At 46.5% G+C, this 16,296-nt stretch overlaps 4 protein-coding genes across 4 annotated transcripts; 1 reads left to right on the plus strand and 3 right to left on the minus strand.

Moving 5' to 3' along the window:
- Window positions 1-2,394: 2,394 nt before the first annotated feature.
- On the minus strand, window positions 2,395-3,812 carry BKA67DRAFT_586719 (uncharacterized protein). The gene has a single exon (XM_046104272.1). The coding sequence runs from the start codon at window positions 3,644-3,646 to the stop codon at window positions 2,660-2,662; it is 987 nt and encodes a 328-aa protein (XP_045951523.1). The 5' UTR covers window positions 3,647-3,812; the 3' UTR covers window positions 2,395-2,659.
- A 383-nt stretch (window positions 3,813-4,195) lies between these two features.
- Window positions 4,196-5,663, minus strand: BKA67DRAFT_595941 (uncharacterized protein; the record flags this gene model as incomplete). Its single annotated transcript, XM_046105239.1, has 5 exons — window positions 4,196-4,287; window positions 4,324-4,788; window positions 5,056-5,169; window positions 5,337-5,511; window positions 5,607-5,663. 5 exons carry the CDS (start codon window positions 5,661-5,663, stop codon window positions 4,196-4,198), a joined length of 903 nt encoding a protein of 300 aa, XP_045951524.1.
- A 292-nt stretch (window positions 5,664-5,955) lies between these two features.
- On the minus strand, window positions 5,956-7,255 carry BKA67DRAFT_595942 (major facilitator superfamily domain-containing protein; the record flags this gene model as incomplete). The annotated part of the gene is made up of 5 exons (XM_046105240.1): window positions 5,956-6,058; window positions 6,241-6,477; window positions 6,557-6,622; window positions 6,720-6,812; window positions 6,903-7,255. The coding sequence occupies 5 exons, from the start codon at window positions 7,253-7,255 to the stop codon at window positions 5,956-5,958; spliced, it is 852 nt and encodes a 283-aa protein (XP_045951525.1).
- A 5,809-nt stretch (window positions 7,256-13,064) lies between these two features.
- BKA67DRAFT_586734 (major facilitator superfamily domain-containing protein) lies at window positions 13,065-15,400 on the plus strand. Its single transcript, XM_046104273.1, has one exon. The coding sequence runs from the start codon at window positions 13,446-13,448 to the stop codon at window positions 15,132-15,134; it is 1,689 nt and encodes a 562-aa protein (XP_045951526.1). The 5' UTR covers window positions 13,065-13,445; the 3' UTR covers window positions 15,135-15,400.
- Window positions 15,401-16,296: the final 896 nt, after the last annotated feature.

Genomic DNA, 16,296 nt, shown 5'->3' on the forward strand with positions numbered 1-16,296 from the left:
CACGGCGTTTGGTGGTTTGAGGACTAGGAAGTATTTGATTCTTCGCCCTCTTATAACGCTGAATTGCAAATATGATGGAAGTCGAGTGTGTGACTACACACGTGAGCTACCGGTGCGGAGCGTCTACAAGAGGCGTCGAAGAAGATGTTCTTCGAGACCTGACTTCTCGTGGTGACAGCCACAGGCTTTTATTGAGAACCACTTCAAAGTATCGAGGTCCTGGTCATTGTTGGACCATAGGAAAGCATTTCACACATATTTGAATGTCCACCGGCTTGAATGAGAGTGCTTTTTGACATTTGTTGGTCTTCTTGCAGTTGAAATGTTAGATTGTCTGGTGTTGATCTTTTCCACTTAGATTACGTTGTTACTACTTCTAATGGCCCTGCCTCAGTGGTTCGTGTCATGAGCCAGTTTTTCCACTCCAGGATATGTTGACAAGTACTTTGGATAACGTGATAAGAAGATCTTTCTAGAAGCATTCAAGTATGTGTTCTAGTCTTCCAGAATTGTTAGCAGCATTTGAGCATTATAGCTCCGCTTTTAATAGTATTAATTACATGCGCTAATTTCGATCAGCTTTTGAGATGAGCACTTGTTCTACACCTTTATACTTATACTGATGGCCACAGTAAAGCGTTATACAGAAGTCTCAACCGACCCACCTCTGAGTGTGTGAGCCTCTGATAAAAGGCTTGTCTTCTTAACCACTGCAAACAAATATGAGGCGTATTCTTCAAATCAATAGATACTCCTTTGCAATCGATACTGTTTGTGGATGATTTTGTTTGGCAATGATGGCAAAACACAATACCGGTTTAAGTCACCTAGATGGTGGGTCAGAAAGACCAGTTCCGAGGTCACAAGAAGCGGCATTACTGTGTACGCAGTCTTTGTAAAGGAATAAAAAGGATATATCAGCAGCTTAAAAGGAAGACAAGTAGCGGCTGGTCTCATTTACTACTTCAGATTCGTTCATTCTCAGCTATTCAAAGCTATTATTGGGCTTTTATGTCTTCAAAACATGTTTGATCAGCGGCACAAGGAAAGAAATCTTCCAGACGACTTGATCAATCACACCGGTTGGGAGGTTCTTATATTATGGGTCAGATGCTTCAAGTCAAGAAGTAGAATTGGTAAATTCAATGGTGAATGGGCGTCGTGTTTCGTACTGGTGGTGGGTGTTGATTGACGACGACTGTAGAGGTACGCCTCCCGAGATATTCTTCGGATCCTGGGGTGAGAGCTTGGAATTTGATTAAAAATCACATTTGTCATGTTAATTGAATAAACATTGAATTGAGACAACAACTACCCATCTCCGTGGCAGGATTCGTCCATCTCCACCCTGAAGTTTTCCACTCGACCCATTATCCACCCAGAATTTATGTATTCTGCTTGTGTGAACCCGCTTGAGCCTGAGTCCCCTAAGCGGAGCTTGTGCCCCCTTAAATACTTCGAGAACAATAATTGATGACATCAATCGAGGACTCGTGTAATAGAAACACCGTCACTGTTATTCTATGGGTTTCATAAGGCGTTGTCAGAAATTAAATATGTAGTCTACAGAGGCCGTCCTCCGATGGCGGAACTCGAAGATCACAACCGTGATCAGCGCCAAGCTAGCTTTAGTTCAAGCAGACAAATGGCAACAACTGTATTCGTAGAAGTGCTAACACCGAAACCCGACAGATATTTCTAACTTAAGTAGGAAAGATGAAATCTAAATCCGAATCTTGTCAGTACGATCTCGGAAGTAGTGATGGTGACGACTTGCCAATCTTCTATAGATTGATTGCCATGCAATATCTCAACAACACGGGAAGCTTGCGGTGGACGGCTCATGTTTTCAATCAATTCCAGATTTTCTCTTGCATACAGTCTGGTCTTGACTGGCTTATCCAATTCTTCAGCTATCAGACCAAGCGGTATAATTATAAAACGCGCAGATGGTGTGCACAATGGATGAACAAAACTCGCAAGTATTTTGAGGCCATTCCTCCCTCCCTCTTCTTTTGCTTGTATCCATTTGATCCGCTCTTCCTCGACGGAGAACAGATGCGCTTTGATGCGCATATAGACCCAGAAGTTGGGGCCATGTTAATGATTCGTACGGTGTTCCATCATCTTGCAGATATCAGATCGATATAGTGATGCTTATAGCTCTCGAAAGCAACTAGTGATAGTTCTTTGACTGAAACAATTGTAAAAGACTGAAGAACGTCATTTCCCAATTTCAAGGCTTCCTCAAAGTCGTCACGTAGCTTCAGACAATTTTCAGCTACATCCATAATACATTCTCTGGTACGAAAACAAGCCCTGATGTTTGCGAATTTGTCCAGAACGGGGCCCATCAGGTACATGGCCCGATCTGTACCTTGCATCTTACGCGTGTATAAAGCCAACGGTCCCTCCTGGTTGCTGTATATTTCAGGATGGTCAAACATGTCTGCAATTTCACGGCCTGGGTTGTGGTGTAGGTAATAACTGTGTTGAGACAACTATCCTGGACAACATATAAAGCTACTGTTAAGATCGGAGACATGAGCCTGCACGACTAGTGACATGGGGGAAGCTTCTTAGCACGACTCAAACAGTGTTTTGTCAGCTGTATTTAACGCTGCCTGGAACTCGTCCCCACGATAGGTATATATATTATTCAAAAGGAAGATGCCTCGATTGTGAGTCTTCCCCCGTCCGTAAGTAAGACACTACCATTCACAAACGCTCCGGCTTTTCCGAGCAAATAAAGCAACACCCCAGCAATGTCTGAGCATGAACCAGCTCTACCAGCAGGGGTATTAGAGACCAAAATCTGGTCCATTGGTATGAAGGCCGTCATCTCGCTCGGATACAACCCTGGTATTATGACATTACTGCGGATGTTCCACGGGACCAGCATGGTAGCAAACACTTTGCCTAAATGGGTCGCCCCAGCTTTGCTGGCTGAGTACGCCAGCCCAGTCATTCCGTGACGCTCAAAGCCAGAGATTGAAGATACAGTGATGATCTGGCTTGTGCGGGAATCATCTTGATCGACATTGGCGGCCCGCTGATTTTGTCGCGTATTAGTAGAATGGTCGGTCAGCTTATTACCCGGCCAGCCTCTTCTTAAATTTCCACTGTGGAGAAGGGGCAGGAATGATGAGGATACGCCAATAATACTGGCAGTGTTGGTCTGTATGACATCTTGTGTAGCTTTGTGAGCCGCAAGTAAGCCACGAGACAGCTCATCAATGCTCTCCGCCACTGACGGGTCGAAGAATGGATTGGCCACCCCCGCGTTATTGATAAGAACATCTATGTGTCCTGAGTCTTTCTCGATGAACGATACGGCCGCGTTGATCGATTCTTGGGAAGTGACGTCGCATACTATCGGGATCACGGCGTTGTTCTCTGCTGAACTGAGCGTTGCAGCAGCAGCAACAAGTCGGTCGCCGCGGCGGCCAAGAATGTAGACCTTAGAGGCTCCAGTCTTAGCCGCGACAGACGCCATGGCTAGACCTATGCCTGTAACTATTAACAATCCACCATTACCAAAGCGAAGAAAAATTTGAACTGTACCACTAGAACCACCAGTGATAACAATCACCATACCATCACATGAAAATAGCTCTTGGGCCTTGATTGGAAGTGAGAGATCCATCGCTAAGGTAGTGCTGTTTACAACTCAAGAATGAATATAAGAGAGAGACGTGAGGCGCAGAAAGGTATGGTTGATGCGATGAATCAGGTAAGAAAACGAAGTTGTCTTTATACTTTGGTAGCATCATCCGATTACAGCAACCGTTGATTAGTTTCCACAGTCCGCCCCACCTTATATCGATAGAAGACCGGCCGGTAAGAGGTGGGCATTCGCGAGTCTACGTTCAAGTGGATGGCCCGAGCTTTCACTTGAGTTTGCCAACCAGAGGCGCTCGCCCCGATCCGTCATGATAATTTCCAACCAATGACGCAGCCCCACTTCTGCTCAGGCATGCATGGTTTGGCTGTATACAACAAATCCAGTATAGCCTAGCCCTTGGATGTAAAACACAATAACATATGCTCCAATTCAAGATCCCGGCTTGCGCTGTTTCTGCGTTTGATGTGACCCGTTATTCACTTGTATTTGTTGAAACACCCGAGGCATAAGTTGTGGGCAGAACTGCCTCTTACATGGGCCAAACTCTCCACATCACCAAAGCTTATATTCTCATTCGTCCATATCGTCAACATCAATCTCGTTTCCCAAACTCAGTTTTGGCCAATAGATCCATGACTGCCAACCTGGATCCAGAGCGCTCTCTACCATCTTCAGCACACTCTATCCCCATCCCTCACTGACCCATGTAGCATGCTTGTGCGGTTGGTAAAGAGCAGCAAAATGCGCAAGGATAATAAGTGGGACGTGTCGTTTCTCGCTAATCGTCTCGATAAATAGAGCCGGAAAGGTGAATGGCCAAGTCCAGACGAAGCCCGTGTCTGATGTCGTATGTTTGCAAGCATGATGAATTGTCTTGAGTGAGTCCAGTGCTAGTAGACACACGGATCGAGGGCTGATCGGATCAAAGGATTGTGGAAGTACATCCAAAAGGCACGTTATCTCACTCAACCGAAGTTGAAATGCACCGTCATGCTCTTGTGGTGGATACGTGGCATGTTGTAACAGTGAAGCAAGTTCATTTTTCTCTGCCGGCCATGTCTCAAGTGCTTTGAAGTCAAGGATGCCTTTGATCCCTTGAAGCAAGAAAAATGATTGTGCAACATCAGATGGAGTTGTAGTCAACTCGATACTGTCCCATTGAGCTATCGAGCATAAACTCGGTATAAGAATAATTGTTGCAAGAAAGAATCATGCATCACAGCTGTTGTCATTGATGTAGTCAAGCCGCGTGGAAAAGTAGTTGGATCGCTTGATTTTGGTATTTCGCCGAGATGAGTGTGTACAGCTCTCTGTGGATGGGTATGAGCATAGTGTAGTGCGGAGATAGCTAGTAAGCCGTGCATAAAAAAACCTTGCTTCTATTAGTGCCACTTATCTGCGACATGAAGGATGGAATCAAACATATGAACATGCAGTCACGGGTACAACATTTTTCCAAAGCTCTTCGGTTCGGCCTGTCCGGGTTAAGGTGTAGCAGGTGTTCGCGCAGTAATGCTGCCATAAACGTAAGCTTTGCATCCATTCTGCAGAGAAGAGTTAGTTGTATACATGCACGGTACTACTGTTTGAACATGATTCGCATCCACGATGGCCTGATAAAATGATGAATCGTTGATCGAGATAACTCAAAGATGACTGGGTGATAATTCCTATGATGGACGTAACATATTTGTGTCCTACAATTGCGTACCTGGGAGGCTTGAACGAGGACTTTGTGGAGACCCAGAGCGCCTTTCTACTGATGCTGATAAAGCAACAAAATGCTGAGGACTTGTTTGAGAGGTACTGGGTAAGATTCCAGGGGTGGTCGGGCTGCAAGGAGTCTGATGCCGTACGCAATTACTGCAAGGCCGAAGCTCATCGCACTGTTACACATCAAGACAGACAGCTGCAACATAACCTAGTGGATTAGTCGAGCAGGTTTGACCCTGTAGACGAAACTTAATATGCTGTGCCTTACATCGAGTGCAGCCGTCCCGAGACTTCCTATGCTATAGCGCCTCCCGCGCTTTTCCATAGCGCCCACCTGAAAATCTTGAGAGAAGCGGAGGGTTCGGTACCGATCGGATTTGTGTTGTTTCGGCAAGAACGCTTTACCCCGATAATGAACGCGCTAACCTTCGCTTGGTTGCAATTAATCTTAGCGCGTACCGGTACCCCCTTGCACTAATTAGACCAATCAACTAGGTTAGGTTACTGATCTCGTCATTCTGAGATGCTTTAGTACCAGTGTTCATGTTGAACCCTTATTCGGATCCACCAGCTAAGTATCAGGAGAATTTGAGAAAGCTTTATCAGCTCTCAACAGTTCAAGGCCATGGTCCATTCAATACCTCATTAGCAGGACGTCGAGAGTCATAGTTGTCTCCACCCTCTAGTTCGAGAAAAAGAGCCTCAGTAGCCGAGTAGTACCTGGTACTGCAGAAAATAGGAGAACATGGTAAATTATTACATGGATGAATCGAATTCGGGTTTCTAGGCTATTGAAAGAAAACCGACAATCATGGCCTATAATCAAGAGCTACACTAAAAGACTGATATCCCCATCAGGATATAATGCCCTATCAGTAACCTTTCTTATAGTTCCTCCATACTCGTTTTTAGGCGGAGTCTCTAGGCGGAGTTTCTCGCCATACCGCAAAATGACGAAGGGAACAGGAATGAGCGCGACTGCGATGAACGCGAGTAGTGAATTGCCCCGACCTAAGCCAAGCACTGCATAGATTTTGAGCCAGCACAAGGGTAGGATTGCTCCAGCAATCGATCGCATCACGGGGTTCGCTGCAAGGGCAGATGCAGCGTGCGTGGAGTATGCATCAATAAGATAAATACTGATGGCCATGAAGCATATAAGATAACCCGTGGGCATGATTAGCGAGAGCAAGTTAGCATGACCAATGGGGTAGATACTAACCACAACCGATGATAGCCAGACCAATTGCCGGGGCGATCCAGTGCACTACATAATTGGTCCATCTATAACAAAAAAAATATATTTGGAAGTATTATGGCGCCAGCTGATAGCAGCCGGAGACGGACCCCAGGCTTAACTTCTCCAAGGTCGGTGTTCTACTTCATCAAGCGGTTGCTGTCTACTGTGTAAACAGCTATGCCAACGAGTGACCCAATCCCCAAACCAAGATAGACGAGTCCAACCGTAGTTGTGCTAAACCCACACGATTGCTGAAACACAAAGGAAACATATGTAAAGAGTAGGTAGAGGTGACCATAAACCATGACCATGTATAAGGCGAACACAGTACATATCGGCGAAAATATTAACAGCTTCAAGGGGCACTCGCCAGACCTCTTGAGCAACTCCCGACAAGAAAGACCTGAGTCTAGCTTTGAGCGGAGGCGATTATTGCCAGTCTCCTTCCGCAACCTCTCGATTTTCCGGCGCAAGATTACAGGCGCATATGTTTCGCGCATGATTAACGTCATAAGAGCAGCTAAGCATCCACTGATAATTGCCGCGATCCAGAAACCCCATCGCGATCCCTTTCTTGTCAGTATAACGCCTCCGATCACGGGGCCCAAGATAGGACCTATGAGAGGCCCAATATTGCAGCTGGCCATTGCAGCAGCCCTTTGTTCCTGCTGAACCATATAGGTAATACTGCCCCACCAACCGTCAAGATACAAGACCCCAATGTGCCTGCAAAGAAGCGAAGCACGATAAATTCTTCCAAGGTAGGTGCCAATGCGCATCCGATAGTGGAACAGACAAAGCAGATATTGCTGACGTGATAGACGGCAAGACGTGGCTATTGGATCAGTAGGATCAGTGAAGCTCCGACAGAGCCTATACTGACGGATCAGTGGGGTTATTGATGATCCAGATGACTCACAGAGGATCAGCGAAGGAATGAATGGATCTATGTATAGAGGGCGTTTCCTAGCTGACTCGGGCAGTCAGAGTCCCGCGCTGGTGGCGGCCCGGTCTTGGAAGTAAGGCCAGAAGGTAAATTCAGGTTCTTTAGTGCACTGATTTGAGATCAAAAGGCAGCAGTATTTAAGGGTCATTCCTTATAGCAAAGACCTCATTACTACCACTATATCCGATTAGGCTCGATACTATAGACGGGAGCGTATCTTATGAAAGAACACTGAAACGAGCCTGCAAATTTTCCAGCTCTGATATTCGAAGGTACAGCTGTACCATAGTGATTCTAGCCTCGGCAATGTATCCTTAAAATGCCTGCTAGTCCTCAGCTGATGCCGAAGTAGAAGCTGCCGGCGCAAAGGTCATGATATGCGCAATATCTTGACTTAAAACGTCCTTTACTACAACTACAACAACAACAACAACAACAACAGTGATCTTCTATCGCTTCAGCTCTCGAAAAGAGATATCAAATAAATGGACAAGTAAGTAGTCTATGTAATACTTCTCAGCGAGATCGAGACATGCATCCTGTCAATATTCGGCCTGGATCTCTGATGTCGATCATAGATTTTCTGCCCTGCCCAGAAAGATCTGTCATTTGTTGCATATCCAAAGTTTTGTGTGTCATTATGCAACTCCCAAATGTGTATTTATCTGTCTGATGCGGTGAGTCAATTACATAGGCGACACATAGTGATTAAAATCTAGAGCGCCCCTTCGTGATGATATAAATATTCTTGCAATAGAATAATTCAGTTTGTATTTACTTCAAGATTACCGTGATTTTCATCTAATGACTATCCCTATCAGAATTATTCCTAAATAAAACTTTATACGCTTTAATAGAATATTGTACCGTATTTCTAGTTAGCTGTATACTATTCCAATTTTCTTTAACATGGTATAAGAAAGAGACGTTGCTTGGCTGTTGGAATTATTCAGTGGAGTAAGTATAAGTTATGATATAAACATAGGTGCGGAACTTCGCAAAGAGATAATGGCCCTTATACGGTACAAATGCAAAGCTATTGCTTAGATACGTTCACTCTATTTCCTTACCTGGGGCTGGAGGCGTTCACTAAGACTTCTTAATCGGCATCACAGGGGTGGCGGCTTTGGTGATGAGAATACACGTTTGGATTGATCAAAACAATTTCAGAGAAACGGGCTGAATATGAAGTGTCTTCTTGCTTGATTTATCTTGAAGAATATCACCGCAAGAGCCATTGTAGAATAAATAGAATAAAACTAGAGCAAGTCACATCGTACAGCCATCTGATAGCCATAGCTATAGACTCCTCGTTGATCGACTGTGAAGAGGCTATTAACCCCCTTTCACCACTTTCGTTTCAAGCACCATCCGAAATTATTAACAATTCCTCAGCAGAACGCTAAGCACACTCCGAAGTGATGAGTCCACCGTCGAGAGTTCACTGTCGAGAGAGCATGTTGGACAGCTAGGAGTAAAGCCTTCCTCAATGTAGCGCTTGGCAACATCAAATGATTTGCTACCGTCCTCGATAACGGAGCGCTTAGCGGAGTCGGAAGCCATGACTCCGCTGTCAAGAGTGGGCTTGGAACAGCTAGGTGCAGAGCCTTCCTCGGTATAGCGCTTGGCGTCTTGGGAACTGGTGGCGTCTTTGGTGAAAGATGGACTTGAAAGAGATAGCACAACTCTGGCGAGTGCCAATTGAATGATTGTAAGAGAAATCAATCCCACCATTCTTCAAAATTTTCCCAAGCACACAATCACCTGCCCAATGCTGGCTGGTGAAAGCTCAGTAACAGCTTTGATGGCTTCGTTTGAAATAAAGCAACTGGCACCACTATAAGCGGACGGAACATCACCAATGACCATCAACTGGCCTACGTAAGGCATGGACGGGTCATGGTGAGATAGTAATAATGTTTAGTTTATGTATCCATCGCCGTTGGGAAACGATGAAATATTTGGCATCGGGCCGCTAACTATAAGCTTTCTTTGATAATGGTAAGAATTCCTATTTATCTAGCTTTTAGCCGGGATTATTGTGCTTACTTGCTGAGTTTAGGGTAGTTGCCTAGGTTGCCATCTTGTTAGCCGAGAATGCCGTCCGTCCCTTTTCCCGCAAGCGCCAGTAGTATTCGAAATCAGGGTACTCGTTGATGATTTCAAGGCTGATCTTGTCCAAAGCATTACCAACGTAATGGCCATAAATCGAACTAAATTCCGTATGAATCTTGTGGTTGGCAGCGCAAAGTGGTATTGAAATGTACCGGAAGTTTGTCTAGAGCTTCGCTGGTGTTGGTTCCTGTATTAATGAGGGATTCTTCCAAGCCTTGCGAAGACTGACATGGCGACAGAGTACGTTTGGAAGCGGACTCAACAACATGTGGTAGCGCGTCCTCGGTAGGTATAGGTAGTGTCGGCTGCTGGGAGGCCTCAACAACTGTGGATGGAGACGAGATTTGCTCGACAGGAATATAGGCATCACGAACTTTAAAGACGTAAATGAATAGCGACCAGGTGAGTGCAACGGCCATAAAGCGCAGCAATGAATGCGGGTGTGACGCAGAGAATGACCTGTAACGTATGAAGGAAACCACTTTGTGAGACATGAAATCGCGATATGACGGGAAGACGACCGACACGAGGAATTACCAAAAATACAGAACGGAGCAAAACGAAGTATGTAGAGATGAACAAATTAAAAAGATATTCGAATAGTGAAGGGAAGGTACGGATCTGTATGTGTCGTGACGAAGATTGCGGAGTTTGCCTACAAAGCCTGAGCTGCGCGTGTGGTAATGTTAGCAGCGATACCTAGAATAGGGAGTCTGAAGGACAGGGTTAATGGCGCATTAAGAGCCGAGCCGAGAACTAGGGAAGCCGATGATGGTGCATAGGTTAAGGCGGGCCCCATTTGTGTTCTATTTGATTGTGTGGCGTAACCCTCAGATAACATTTCTGGCTATCACTCCGCCCAGCCTCAAAGTTTGAGCCCCTTCTCTGTAGGTCTGCATCGCGTTATACTCGAAGTTAATTGGAAATCCGTTCTCTGTCTTCTTTGCGAAAATTGGCAGAAGCGTAAGTGATATATCAAGCCTCATTGTCGTATTGTCTAGCGGCTTGCAGCAAGATCGTGCCAGGCGAATCTGCGATATTTCACAATGTTAGGAACTTTACTTTTCCCTATGGTAATACCCCTAATTTTTCGGGTGAACCTCTATACCCATCTCCTGGGAAACTACTGTTGCATCGTCTACCCTCTGGTTGATACGGGATGTGATTTGGCAAATCCTACGAAGAGCCTTACTACTACATCATCGGCAGCTTATCATGTGTGTGAGGTCGAAACTGATTCTATTTACAGCAATCAGCTGTAAAGCTTTCGAGTTGTAGACGCGGATGGAAGTTCTGATAGCCAGAGGTCAGGCAAGTCTTGGAGTGTAGTCTTTCACATCTCTAGCGGAACTATATTTATTATTATACTTACTATTTTCATCATCGGTTTTTGGCACCTCTTCCAGAGCTTCCAGAACATCAGTACTTACTCCTATCCTAGCGACAATTGCTTCTATCACAACGACAATAAAACCTACAGCATAACATTCACATCAATAAGCACCAGCACGTATTAACCACTGTTACAAAGGCGTGTCAAATGGAAATTTAATTGATCGATTACTACGCAGCGTCCCTATCCTTGACACCTTCTACCTGAATAGTATCTGACCTTTCTACGACTGCTGTAGCTGGACTGGGCGTCGGTATTGGCTTTGGCGCGATTGGACTTGCCGGGTCCGCGCTGGATTGTATTTCTGGAGAAAGGGATAAGACATGGAGCATGAATACCAAGGGCCAAAAAGTGCTCACAGTGCAATGAACGGTACGCCACGGCCGTTGTCATATCACGAAGACCAAGTATCACAATACACCCGCGTTGCGGAATTAGATGTCCCAATGGGTGGTTCTGAGCCAGGACAGATGTACGAGGAATGGTAAAGGGCTAAGGAACATTGCAATCTACCGACGTGAGACTCAAGATTTACCCCCAAAATATCTTACCATGAAATTCTGTCGGCTGTGCATATTCAAGGAAAAGATATTGTCGGAATACGAGCTGCTGGGTATTGCGCATCGATTAATACGCATGTACACATATATAGAGATATACATTCCGCCACTTCGTAAGATGAAGTTCAAACAATCAAAAGCATGTTTTAACTCACCTCTCCCCGCAAAAGATTAATGACCCGTGCTAAGCAACTAAACTGTGCCTTGTTTTAAACCAGACGACACACACCCTTATGTTTTCACACCCAGTGCATGAACATAAACCGCCAACCCTACCGAGTCCGAACTCATGAGCTATACTACGCTTAGTTATCTAATATGACCAGTGATATTATTTGCTTTGATTCTCTGATAACAATTTTATAAGTTAGGTTTTGCGCGTAATAGCCTCAGGTCAATTGCATTCGTGCAAATTAAAGGTTCAGCTGATAAATGCATAATTTTGGAATTTTCAATGATGCAGAACAGTTCCTGTTTCTGGAAGTTTACTCACATGTACTATATAAACGGTGCTAGGTCGGGTGCTTAACGTTATGTTACGCATCATTAGAATCCGAAGCGTTTTTCGCGTCTGCCGTACTGCTTCGCCCTTAGTCATCCACTCAAAAGTAACACTACCACGGAGTACATATGTACGAAGAAATATGCAAGGTACATTCTGCACGTTCGTGGATAAGCGACAGCGCACTTGTTGTGGTTCTAGAAGGGCTTCTATTGTGCTGCATGCGGTACAGCGGGTGTCATTGTGTCATGCGTGCTTAATGGGGCACAGCATGGTGGGGTCTGAAGGATTTTGGTGTATGTAAAGACCAAATACAAGCTTCATGACATATTGTAAGCTGAGTCATATGATGATGGTAATACCGCCGGTAACCACTAGAGTCGTGATAGTTTTTCATATCCCATGACTCCTCATTGCAACGGCTACGTTGAGCGAGAAGATTGCTGGCGGACAAGTGCCTCTGATCATTGGTGGCGGTGGTTAGATTTTCATCGTATGTACCGTGGGCCGTGCTGAGACTATCCGCTACACTTTTGTGACCTTCCTTCTATGGACAAGTACAGTAGTTCTCGACCCTGCGTTGTCAGACTCGCGTATCTGGCCCTCTACAATACTACTGCTTCTCTGCAAGGGGCTCTGAACCATGATATTGGGAATGTGCTACCGGCGATCCAAGGTTGCAAATTGTATTGGAGAAGCGGCGTCTTCGTCTTGATTAGAAGACGATGACCCTCAGCCGGCACCTTCGTATTGATAATTCAACGCATCACGGCATATACCAGTGGCCAAGAGTAGCATCACTGCTACTTTCAAGGACCGTTCCCTGGACGAGCTACTGCCAAGAGCTCGCCTACACGTGGGCGTTATGTAGGCAGGTAGGATAGTCTGCTTAGAGTTCCCGGAAAAAAGAAGAAGAAGGGGAGCTAACGCGCATTTGCCCCGCAGTGGATGGAATGGGCGGAGCAATCCCTGTAATCGTCTCCGCTGTGCTTTCCAGGGCCCTTCGAACATGTCAGCACTAAGTTGTTACTACCACTGTGCAGGATTGCATAGAATGGGTGCCTATGTGGATTCACGTCTGAACTGAAAGATCCCGGGAGCAAAGATCAAGCATTTGCAGAATTGCTTCTTTGTCGCCGCCATCTTGGAAATGGAACCGAGCGATGACCCGCTGCCGCCGCCAAGCGGGCTTGGCGGTCCTTACGACACTGCAGATGTCCCTTTCTACGTCTCATAGTCAGTCAAGTAGTGGGCTGATCCGTCCCTGACTCTTGATCGATCACATCATGGCTGAAGTCCTGCAGCTCCCTGGCCAGCGGCGTTGAACCAAAAATCCTTCCACCTTCCATCCATGAAGATGCACGATATGGCAGACGAGCCGATTTCAGAGCCACTACAGGAGAAGGCTGTTGACATTGGAGTCGCAGAGTCCAAAGAGGTCAATAATGACAGCAGCGGCAGACCATCGTCACCATCAAGGTCTCCTGATCCGCATGGTCGAGCCTCACCTGAGTCAGCCTATCAGTCTGGACCACGGCTTTGGCTGACACTATCCGCCCTCAGCTTCGTCATCATTCTTGGTGGTTTAGATTTTTCTATCGTGGGCGTCGCCGTTCCGGCCATCACGGAAGAGTTTCATACCATCGCCGACGTCGGATGGTACAGTGTCTCCTACCGACTCACGGCATGCGTGTGCCAGTTTGCATGGGGTCAGCTGTACACTATCTTCTCTGTGCGTCGGGTGTTGGCAGTCGCCATCATTGTATTTCTCATCGGCTCGGCTGTTGCTGCGGCTGCGACTTCCTCCGTGATGTTCGTTGTCGGTCGCGCCATTTCCGGTGTGGGATCGGCAGGTGTGCTCGGCGGCACTTTCACCGCGATCATGGTCGTTGCGCCCTTGCGTATCCGCCCTGTACTTACCAGCCTGCTGAGTGCCCTAGAGGCTGTCGCCATGGTCACGGGGCCGATCATTGGTGGTGTCCTGACACAACATACCACGTGGCGGTGGTGCTTCTACCTCAACCTGCCCGTGGGCGGGGCGGCGCTCGTGTTCCTGGTCTTGTTTCTGACCGATGCGCCTCCACCAGGCGCTGAGCAGAGGACTTTGAATTGGAAGCAGATCTTAGTCAAAATGGACATTGTGTCTAATATCTTTCTCACAGGCTCACTCACCTGCCTTTTCATGGTTCTGTCTTGGGCGGGTATCAATTATGAATGGTCTAGTGCCACGATCATCGGGTTGCTGGTGACATTTGCTGTGGGCTTCTTCATATTTGTCTTCGTTGAATACAGGAGAGGCAACGAGGGAACACTGCCCGCTCGAATCGTCAAACAACGGAGCGTTGCGGCCGGTGCTTGGTTTAGCTGTTGCCTCAATGGAGCTCTCGGCGTACTTGAGTACTACATCCCCATCTATTTCCAGGTTGTGCTGGGCTGGTCGCCGGCCAAGGCAGGATATATGATGCTACCTGTGACGGTTGGTTTCAACATTGGTCTTTTGATCCAGGGCTTTGGAACCACTTGGCTGGGCTACTACAACCCCTTTATGATTATGTCTTCTGTTATATTACCAATAGGAGCGGGACTTGTTACTACATGGACCAAATCGAGCAGCCTGGCGCCATTCATCGTGTTCTCCGGCATGATCGGGCTAGGTAGTGGTCTGGGTTTCGAAGTACCACAAATCGCGGTTCAGACGGTCCTTCCTGAAGACGATGGCGCTCTTGGATTATCTGTGACTCTGTTTGCACAAAACTTTGGAGGCGCCCTATTCATATCTATTGCCCAGCAGGTTTTTACGGCAAAGCTGTTGGACAATCTGCGCGATAAGTTACCTGACTTGACGGCGACCGCCATCCAAAACCTAAGCTTCATCGACCTCCCCGGAAGCTCATTGACCTCTGGCTCACAGGATATCATAGCGGGGTCATTCAAACAGATCTGGTACGTTGCTGTCGTACTGGCCTGCCTTATGGCTATCGGCAGTGTGGCGACTCAGTGGCGATCAGTCAAAGGTGACCCAGAAGCCGATACTCCGTAACTTGCCGTTGGCGGTGTCTATGGTTCTTCGCTTCGCTCTACAGATTCAAATACACGATACAACGTCTGAACCATTTCCATATCAAATTTCACGTTATGATGTAGCCTTTTCACGAATACCATTGAGCCCCTGCACCGATTCGTGTGAGCTGCGTGAACTTCAAGTACGTTATCATTTGTTGTTGCAGTAGAGTTATTATCGTGACTTTATTTGCATGAGGACCAGCGAAAACATACTATACCCACACAAGTCACCGGTATGTTGGCCTATACGTTTGTGCGTTGAATACCGATTCCTAGTGTCATTCACATTATATGTGGGCTTTCCATATTCTTATTTATTCTCATATTCCGAAGGTTCGCACTTCGAAAATATACCGTGAGAACTGTGTAATCATTGCTCGGTAGCCTGGTACAGAGCGTCCGATAGAAGGCGGCAACGTTATTCATTGGGTAAGGAAACGTCATGTGTAATCCCCAGTACGTGATTCAGCTATAATCTGACTCACGATGTGTCTCAGCCTATAGGAAGCAGATATCCTAAGGTCCAGCTGTTTGTACGCACAGGCGAGGTTCGTGGATTAGCACTGTTAGTGGATGCCTACGCTATTGGTGCGCCCAGCCCGAATCTAGCCAAGCCTTGTAGCCAGGATTAACGAGGAGGATCATGATGCTTGGCTCACTAGCGTCATTTCTGGTCACGATCCCCAAAACTCGGGTGGACCATAGACAGCAAAACCTTACGGACCCCGACGTGGTGTCAAATTGCAAGGAAAAGCGTAAAACCTTGCTTCGAATGCTAGACATCCTGGTCACTGGAGTCGACTCCACTTCCGCAAAGATGGTATTTAGGTCGTGGCTAGATTGTTTAGATGGAACCCAAGTATGGATTGGTATTTAAGCCCGAGGTCTAAAGTTTAGATCGGAACATAGAACCCTGTTATCGGCACCGCAACCAGACGAAAGAGAAATAGCGAGTGATCAGGGATGACGATTACACGACACCACAAGAGGTGAGAGTGGCTGCGACAGCAATATCTCTCTGAAAGAACCCGGTTCTGCTTACAGGGACCGGGTGGTCTCGCACCCACCATGTGATTTGAGAAGGCAAGTCTGAAGCCCCCGAGGAAGACCCAGGCACGAATTTCTTCAGTGCAAGAAGA

The sequence above is a fragment of the Truncatella angustata genome (genome assembly GCF_020726525.1).
Source record: "Truncatella angustata strain MPI-SDFR-AT-0073 chromosome Unknown BKA67scaffold_12, whole genome shotgun sequence".
Lineage (NCBI taxonomy): Eukaryota > Fungi > Ascomycota > Sordariomycetes > Amphisphaeriales > Sporocadaceae > Truncatella > Truncatella angustata.